This window comes from Sus scrofa, chromosome 12, assembly GCF_054392235.1.
Source record: "Sus scrofa isolate SSC_HxYL_T2T_F1_AM1 chromosome 12, Sscrofa_HxYL_maternal_Yorkshire_Landrace_v2.0, whole genome shotgun sequence".
Classification (NCBI taxonomy): Eukaryota; Metazoa; Chordata; class Mammalia; order Artiodactyla; family Suidae; genus Sus; species Sus scrofa.
The window spans coordinates 6,498,511-6,507,369 of record NC_139394.1 but is presented as its reverse complement, the minus strand read 5'-3'; the positions used below and the strand labels follow the sequence as shown (position 1 = coordinate 6,507,369).

The 8,859-nt window shown below is 56.9% G+C and overlaps 2 protein-coding genes across 29 annotated transcripts in view; one reads left to right on the top strand and one right to left on the bottom strand.

The window, feature by feature from the left end:
* Positions 1-964: 964 nt before the first annotated feature.
* Positions 965-5,503, bottom strand: NAT9 (N-acetyltransferase 9). 13 transcript variants are annotated; one of them, XR_014820198.1, is made up of 7 exons: positions 5,459-5,503; positions 4,456-4,541; positions 3,476-3,585; positions 2,798-2,941; positions 1,902-2,056; positions 1,613-1,707; positions 965-1,489 (listed from the first exon to the last, which is right to left on the bottom strand). XR_014820198.1 is itself a non-coding variant. In NM_001195360.1 (7 exon segments), coding segments are annotated over 6 exon segments (621 nt in total). In that variant the 5' UTR covers positions 4,533-4,541; positions 5,459-5,466; the 3' UTR covers positions 965-1,354.
* A 152-nt stretch (positions 5,504-5,655) lies between these two features.
* The window catches only part of TMEM104 (transmembrane protein 104), a 54,262-nt gene continuing 51,058 nt past the window's right edge, over positions 5,656-8,859 (top strand). For 9 of the 16 annotated variants that reach the window (XM_084983691.1, XM_005668622.4, XM_084983699.1 and 6 more), the window contains exons 1-2: positions 5,656-5,753; positions 6,387-6,533. In XM_084983691.1, the coding sequence (XP_084839817.1) occupies positions 6,489-6,533 (45 nt within the window). In that variant the 5' untranslated portion in view covers positions 5,656-5,753; positions 6,387-6,488. The remainder of the gene's footprint in view (positions 5,754-6,386; positions 6,534-8,859) is intronic. The other 7 variants (XM_084983689.1, XM_084983688.1, XM_084983695.1 and 4 more) reach the window with 1 other exon arrangement.

The following is an 8,859-nucleotide window of genomic DNA, read 5'->3' as shown; positions in this document are numbered from 1 at the left end:
ATGGAGGTCCCTGGCACGTGAATAGCCTGATGACTGCCCCACAGCGCTGTGGAGGGACCCCTCCCACCTCACCTGCTGGGTGGGGAAACCCTAAGGACTCTGACTGTGATTAAGCTGGGGACAGGTGGCAGGAAGAGGAAGCTCAGTGGCGGAGGGGCCAGGGGCCCCAGCACAAAGCGTTTATGTCTTAGATTCCAGGCGTGGTCTGATGTGAACAGAAGGCCTGGGAGTGGGGAGTCCTCAGCCATAGTTCTGGCTCCGCCTCAAAAGCCCCGGGGCCTGGGACCGTTTCCACCCCTTGAAAATGCCCTCGGTGCCCTCAAGAGTCTGTTCTCCAGTTGTTTTGAAATATGCCTGGCTTTTTTTGATGGCCACCCTAGAAGATGAGAGGGCATGAGCGATACTGAGAAGTCAAGAGGTGTCTGCCACCCTCTGAAGTGGGAAGACTTGGCCCAGCTCTGCCTGTAGCCCCTGGTCACCAAGCAGCCTGACCCTCCCGAATCTGTGCCTCTAGCACCCCCCAGTGGCCTCCACAGGTGCAGTGCTCCCAGAGGTGGAGGATGCGTGGAGAGCAAGAGGACGCAGGTGCCTGCGGGAGGGACGGTGGAGGGCCCTCGGCTTCCTCCCGCAACCCCGGCAACTGAGCAGAAAGAAGGCCCGAAGCTTCATCAGCGAGGGAGGGGGGTACTCCAGCCACAAGGAGCTGTAACCAAAACTAACTCCACCCTCAAAACTGGCTCCGAGGAGAAAGGAGCAAGAACACCCGCCCACTTTCCAGATCACCTGTCTGTCCTTCCAGGGCCAACTGCATTCATTTCCAGACCTCTCAGGGTCACACCCATCTGCTTCTGTGGGATGACAGAGGAGGACTGAGCTATTCCTGTCCCCATGTCATTGGACCAGATGCCAGAGGCTGGGCCTCCTGGTAGCTCACCTCCAAGGACCCAATGAGAAGACGGCAAGCTGCAGGCAGTGGGCTTTACTCCTGGCCAGAGGCTCGGTGGCCCCTCCGGCCTTCCAGGCGAAAAGGAAGTCTTGCCTGTTCACCAGGCCCCTCCCTCAACTCTGGCTCCACGCCTACCCTGGCCTCTGCCATGGATTCATGCCATCCGCTCCAGGTTCCGAGAGTCCAGGGTTGGCCAGGAGCAGGGGCTGGCCCTGGAGGGGCTCAGCCACGCTGCCACACAAGGGAGGCCAAGCAAGTCCAGCCCAGGGTCTGAAGGGCCCCCAAAAGATTTCCAACCTGGAGCAGGGCCCAGAGTATCTGCCCCCGAGGCTCCCTCCATTCTCCTGTGGCAGGAGCCTGGTCTTACACTCCCGTTCACACAGGGTGGCCAGGCCACGAGGCCAGCTGTCAGTGGGGCTCTGAGGACCCATCTCTGTAGGGCTTCTCTTGCACATGGCTGGTCTGCTCCAGAAGCCACTGCCGCTCCGGCTCACTCATTGTCAGCCTGAGTGTCACCTCCTGGAAGACACTGCTCACGGCCACCTGCGGAAGCCAGAGAGCGCGGGGGGGTGGGGGTGGGGGGCTAAGTTACCGCCACAAGCGAGAGCACCACCCGGTCGCACGGCCCAGACCCGGGCCTCGCCCTCTCACCCGCAGCATCCTCACCTGCTCAAAGTGCAGCCTGCGGAACATCCGGATGCTGGGTTCATTTTCTTGCCCAATTTTAGCCTCAAACGTGGTCAGACCTAGCTTGGTGACTCCTCTCGGAAGGGATGAGAGAGAGGGTCAAGCCTGGGGATGAAGCCTTACTCCCCGCTCAGCCCACCCCCCCGCACCCTCCACCTCTCCGGTCTCGGTCTGCAGGTGAGGCGCCCACCGCCTGCCTGCCCCCTGCCCCCACCGGGCCTCCCCCCACGGTCTAGGCACTTCCCACCACCCAGCTGGCCTCCCTTACCATAAGCCATCATCATGAGGACGGCCTCGGTGCCCAAGCCCTGGCCCCTGCAGCTGGGCTCTAGGAGGAAGGACAGCAATCGCTGACACTGCGTGCCCGGCTCACTTCACCCTCACGGCCCCAGGGGGCTCGCAAGTGTGATTACCGTTCTGTGGCTGAGGAGACAGAGGCCCAGAGACCTTAAATGACTCGACCGAGGCCTCACGGCTTAGACACCCAGCAATCTGCCCCCAAAGCTGGCCCCTTCAGCTCGGAGTGCTGCCCCATGCAGAGAGTTGCACAGCCCCTTAGAAAGAGGCTGAGGACCCCGATGGACACAGGCACTGGATCGGCTCCTTCCCAACAGGGAAAGATGCTCCAGGGAGGATCACTTCTCTCCGGAGACTCCTCGGTCCACCCCCAGGATGGGGCAGACTACAGTTTCCCGTCGTGGCACAGAGGAAAACAAACCCAACTAGGATCCACGAGGATGCGGGTTCGATCCCTGGCCTTGCTCAGTGGGTGGGGATCTGACGTTGCCGTGAGCTGTGATGTAGGTCGCAGGCGCGGTTCGGATCCCGCTTCTGGGGCTGTGGTGTAGGCTGGCAGCTGCAACTCCAATTCGACCCCTAGCCCAGGAACTTTCCATATGCCACAGGTGTGGCCCTTAAAAAAAAAAAAAAAAAAAAAAAAAAAAAAAAAAAAGGCCCTAAAATCCAAGGTTAAGTTCACAGCTAAGGATGACATGGGAGTACAGTGAACCACCAGGGGTGAGCCACACCGCTAACAAGGTGCCAGGTAGTAGCCTGCCAGCTAGGAGCCTCCCACGGAGCTGAGTGCCATGGCTGCCTTCAAGTTCAGCAGATCTGAGGGCCAGAAGGGAGGGGCAGGGCCAGGGGAGGCGGGGGGAAACGAACCTGCAATCATGACCTCAATCTCCCCCAGGGAGGGGTCCCCTAGATCTGTGAGGAAGAGGTTCACGTCTCCAGCCATGCAGCTCTCTTCACTGGGGCCTGGCTGGCCCTGCCACTTCTCTGCAGCCAGCACGATGAAGGTGCACTCTGCCGAGGGAGGCGAAGGGTTAGCAGCGACACGCCCCAGAGAAGTGCAGCGAGAACAGCCTTCCTACCCAAACCAGAGAACTTCTGCTGTCCCTGAGTCTGGCAGAGAAGGGGAGCCGGCACTTCCTTCAGCTGGTGACCAAGCCCAAGATCTGCCTGGTGCAGGAAACAATGCCCTTCTCCAAAGAGCAACTGTATCCTCAGAGAGCCAGCCAGTCAGAGCAGTAACCACATGGTGCCAAGGGCCTCCATTTACAGCCAGAGCCCAAAATGCCTTCCTGTCTCTCAATCCTCCCACGCCTGGTGCAGTGAGTGGGAAGAAAACAGAAGCGTCGGCCACAGGGACCGGCTTCAGTGGGCCTCGGAGGACGAGGGTTTCAGGCACCTCCCAGGCTCTTCCCCGAGCGCTTTTTGTGAAATTTCTGTGGCCCCAGCAGGGCTACAGCTGGGAATGGGAAAGGGAGGGAGGCTGAGATGGCCTCTGGAATCCTCCCATGACCCTCCCACGACCCACCCAGGGTCTCCACTTCTCACTGTCCGCATCTTCCCGCCAGCTCTGCTGCATCGCGTACTCCTGCTCCAGGGTCAGCGGCTCAGACGCTGTCAAACGCTGCAGCTCCTCTGATTTCATCCACTCATGGTACCTGCGGGGACGGAGGGATGGCCTTTGGCATGCAGGCCTTCTCCAGAAGCACGATCTGACACTTGATGAGATGAAGAAACAGATGGTCGAGAGGTGAACCCCACAGGGCCAACAGAGGGCTCAGAGCCAAGAAAGGGTTAACACTGCTCCTATAGCAGAAGTCCACGGGCACGAGAATGAGAGGCAGGCTACGCCCAAAGAGAACAGCAGGAGCCAGTTCCTTCTGTCCAGCTTCCTCTCCTGTCTCAGAGGTCAATACGGGGGAGCAGTCTGGAGCTAAACGTTCCTCAGATTCCGGAGGGGAAAGAGTGGCAAGGTGAACTCCGCAAAGAAGGCTGGACCGACCTCCACAAGGGTGGGCAATGGGACTCCCCAAAAGGAAAACTACAAGTAAAAATACCCGCCTACAGCACCAACCTCCTCATCCACCAGACATCTGCCAACAAGCCCCAGAGTCCCACCCTGCAACTCAGTCCCGGCCTTTCAAACAGCAGACATCACACCAACCCATCGGCTCAGGTTTATGACACACTAACATTTAGTCTCTAAGAATCGAGCCCAGTCACTGGCCAGAGGAATGGTACTCATTGATAAATAACTAGACGAGAAAATAATACCTTTTTTTCCTTGCACACATTTGCTTTACATACAATTATTCCTGGCCAAAAGGCCAAGAAGGAAGCTGAGGGGGTGAAAGGAGGAAACAGGGGGATGGGTGACTTTGGTTTTCACTTTTTTCCTGTAACTACTTCTCACATCAATGTTTCTCCCTCTTAGAGAAAACAACCCCTGAGAACTGGGCTAAGGCAGGCTGACCTCCTCGCTGTACCTTGGACAGCTGGCCTGTGCCCAGTGTCAGGTGAATGATTACCTAGGCACATGCTCCGGGGTGTAGGGTACCAGCACCACCTTCTTTCCCAGAAGCAAGGTGTTCTGATTTAACCTCATGGTAGCAGCCTGTGGGGGGGAGGGCAAAGATTTCAGGACCCTGAGTTTCCTTCCACTTAGAGTAGGCGGGAGCCCCAGTTCTTAATTCACTAAATGCCTCCTGAGGCTAAGTTATTAGAAGAACCTCCATCTTTCTTTCTTCCTTTTTTTTTTTTTTTTTTTTTTTTTCCCCTTTTTAGGGCCGCACCTGCAGCATATGGAAGTTCCCAGGCTAGGTGCTGAATCCAAGCTGCAGCTGCCGGCCTACACCACAGCCACAACCAAAACAACGCAGGATCCGAGTCGCATCCACAGTTCAGGGCAACTCCAGATCCTTAACCCACTGAGCCAGGCCAGGAATGGAACCCGCAACTTCACGGATAGCAGTTGGGTTTGTTACCGCTGAGCCACAACGGGAACTCTCCGTCTTTCTTTCCAAACATTTCAGAGGACACGGACTCCCCTTGCAAGAAGGGGAACCAAGCTGGTTAAAGATAATTAAACAATCCTGGGCTCGCATGCCAAGGCGCCAAGCATGGGCTGCCTTTTCTGCCCATCCTTTCCACCCCATCTCCCAGAACGTCCATGCCTCACACCTTAACAGCAAGACTTGTCAACAAAATTCCCCTTGCTTGCCCCAGTCTTGAGACTCCACCCAGAATCAATTTCCAGCCCTGTCTTAAACCTATTTCCCAGCGACCACCCCACTAGGCTCCCGCCCTCCCTCTTCCTGCCCCCCAAGCCGTCTGGGCCTCCCCGGCCGCGCTAGGGTGAGACAGGCCCAAGGCCTCAGTCCCTTCCCCTTTGTGAGGAGTTATAGGCTCCTCTTCTCGAACTCCCGCAACCACTGAAGCCCCGGGACGACCAAGTTCACACCCACTCCTCGTAAGAAGAATGAGTCCCCAACAGGCGTCAAACGCCTCTTCCACCCAGCCCCGCTTTCCTACCTGGCTGACGGCCTTTCCTCCCGCATGCGCGTAGCACCGCACCCCGCCCTCTTCCGCCACGCAGACGGCAGCCGCCGGGGCCCAATCCCGGTCCCGCCTCCGCGAGGAGTCCAATCAGCGCTGCGCGCCTCGCCCAATCAGCGCCGCGCGCCCCGCCCGAGGCGCGCGCAGAAAAGGTGGGCTCCCGGCGCGGGCGCATGCGCGCTGCAGGCGCTGGTGCGGGACAGCTGGCGCCGGCAGCAACCCAGGGGCTGGAGGCGGTGGCCGCGGCGGCTCGGAGCAAGCTGCGCTGCAGGTGTCGGGCCGGCCGAGAGGGTGGGATGGACTGGGGTCGTGCCGGACTCGAGGCTTCTCTAGGAGGGGGGAGAAAATGGGGGAGAGGATCGGAGGAGGGCTCTTGAGAAGACGGGCAGTGCGGGGAGCCCTAAGGCAGGTCGGGGGACGTGGAGTGGAGGCCTCGTTAAGAAGGAGAGGCTTTGGGGCAAGGAGTTGGGTTGTCGGCGACCTAAGAAAACCTCCAACTCTTTGCCCTAGGCGGAGGAGGCAGACAGTCACTAGCTGCCCTGGGTGGTAGTGAGCTCGCTGTTCCGGCATCAAATGGGGTTATCCAGAGTGTGTAAAGGGGACCCTTGTAGTGGGTGAGACTTAGTGGCTTCTGAAGCGTCCTAAATCACTTGGAGTCTGAGCGGCTTGGAATACATTCATGCCTTGCACAGCAAGGAGAAATTTAGAAGAAACTACTCAGCAAGGAGAAAGTTAAAAGAAACCACTCAGTCATCATACAGGGAGACCCTTCCCTCCGGGCTGTCTTGTGACAGATACCGAGGCTGTAAATGTCTGATTAAACGATGGGAAGGGAGCGGCTCTGCAGACATCCCCCCACCCGCATTTAGGTCCATCAGAAAGTTGAAGCCTGCTCTTTTCTTAGGGAGCCGCAGCAGCCGCCGCCACCACCGCCACCATCACCGCCACCACCACCACCGCACAGAGGGGAGCTTGGCTACCGAGGGACCCTTCTTCACCTTTGGAAATGGCGGGTGAAATCACCGAGACCGGAGAGCTCTATTCTCCCTACGTGAGTTTTACTTTGGGAGCCTGTCTTGCCTACATCGGTGCCTCTGGCTTCTAGAGAAGCACGCTGCTTCCTGTGGACTGTAATTGTGAGCCCAGCGCTTTCAGAGCTGGAGTCTGGGGACCCCATCCAGCAGTAGCCACGGTGACCATATTGTGAGAGGCAGGTTTGGTCCCTGTTTGAGTGTCCATCAGAGAGTGGTCAAGAAAACCAAACTGCCTCTTGCTAGCTCTTTATGGTATTTATCTCAGGACTGCCACCATTTTCAGCCCATGCGGCCAGTTCCTATGGACAGTGGCTGTTGGCCGTCGACTCTGGGTTTTGCTCATCTTAGCAGTCTGCAACCACTATGGTTCTTAGCTGAATTTTAAGTTGCACAACTTTTATAGTCTTGGATGGCGTAAGAGGCAGAGAAAGCTCACAGAGACCTCCAACTGCAGTTTGGTGCAGTCTGTAATTAGAACAATTAGAATGATTGATTTCTCCCTCTCTTGGGTCTGTGTTACCCCTCGCACACACACGTTCAGTTTATCTTCTTTGTGTAGTAGAAGATTGGTCACGATTACATCACGGATAAGTAGCAGGAAGACTGGAATAATTGAATGATTGATTCCTGTTGCTGCCAAGGATCCCAAGGAAAGGCAGCACTGCCTTAAGCAGCCAGAGTCCTCCTTCTAGAAAGTGCCCAACCTGAAACAGCTGCCCTGCTTTGCACTTACCTTTCTGGCCTGGGGATCCCTGATCTGTTTCTGCTAGCCAGCCTCACAGCCTCCAGAGCTGTGGGGTGACGGCTAAGGAGACATGGCTGAGAACAGCAGGTCCAAACTCTTCCTCCCACTAGGTCTTCCGGCTGGATCTGTGCCTTGCCTGTGTAGCACCAGGAGCACCTCCTCCATCTCTGTAATTTATGAGGGAAGTCTGTCTTGAACCTGGAAATGAGCGGACTCGTGTCCCTCTCATGTCATGTGTGGGATTGTGTAACAGCTCACAGCCTCCTTGGGATCAGTAAGGACATGTCCGTAGAAATCACCCAGGTTCCTGCTTCATCTTACAACAGCTGTAAGCCTAGCGGCGAGGAGATGAGTTATTTCTATAACTGGGTGTTAAGAAGGAAAGTCTCTGACGGGCCTACTTTTCTTGTGCCTCCAGCTGTTCGGTAATCATTTCATTTGTCAGCATGTGCCCACAGGAAATGGGGCAGTGAGACCTAAACGCCTCAGTGGGTTCTGCTTTTTTTTTTTTTCTTTGCCTCTTTTTTCCCCCCATGCGGGGGGTCAAATTGGAGCTGTAGCTGCCAGCCTATGCTACAGCTCAGCAACTTGGGATCCGAGCTGCGTCTGTGACCTGCACCACAGCTCATGGCAACGCCAGATCCTTAACCCACGGAGTGAGGCCAGGGATTGAACCCAAGTCCTCATGGATACTAGTCGAAGTTCGTTAACTGCTGTGCCACGACGGGAACTCCAGTGGGTTCCGCTCTTTAAACACTTTTTCTCTCCAGTTCCTATGCGTTGGGTTTTGTTGAAGATCTGTGCTCAAGGGCCTACCCTGGGCATTGGCCGTGACTCCACGCCCACTCTCTTATCTTATCCTGCCAGTGAAGAGAGAAGTGAGGGGACAACCGGGGGTGCTGAGGATGAGTTTAAGAGCAGAGAACACGCCCTCTACCTGAGATTTCTTTAACTCTGCCATCGAGGGAGAGTGGGTCTTGGCCCCAGGTGAGACCAGGGATGGGGGAGGCATGAGGTGCACCATCTGTTGACCCTGGAGAGGCAGCGGGTGGGCCTTGCCTGCAGATGCTGCTTTGAGTTGCCCTGCTTAGCACCATGTGGGCGGAGCCCGCTCCAGGAGACTAAGACCCTGAGCAGTGCATCCGCCTATGACCTGGTCTCTGCTGGCCCAGGGTCTCTCCCTGCCTCTGCGTTGCCCTGTCCTGAGTTCTCTTCCACTCAGGGTCGGGGCGTTTGCCTTAGCCTGCATGATCCCGCGGAAACTCTTTGTAACAAGCAGACGAGCCCGCAAGGGCCTCGGATGATCAACCCTCTCAACAGTAGTGCTGGACATGCGTGGCTCAGGCCCGTAGCACCCCCATAAGTGGTCTTAGAACAGGTGTGTCTCTTTCCCCATTTCTGGGGACCACAAGTGGCTCAGGCCTGAAGGGGTCGTGTGATGCAAATAGAGGAAGTAGGGGTCACCGCTTACAAGAGGGCAGCCGCTGAGGCCGCCTCCTGCCAGACGGTCTTGCCTAAGATCATTGCCGTTGCTTTCGAAGGAAAGAGCGCTTGTTTGATAGCCTGAAAGCCTCCTTGTTGCTTCTGCGTCTCTGCTG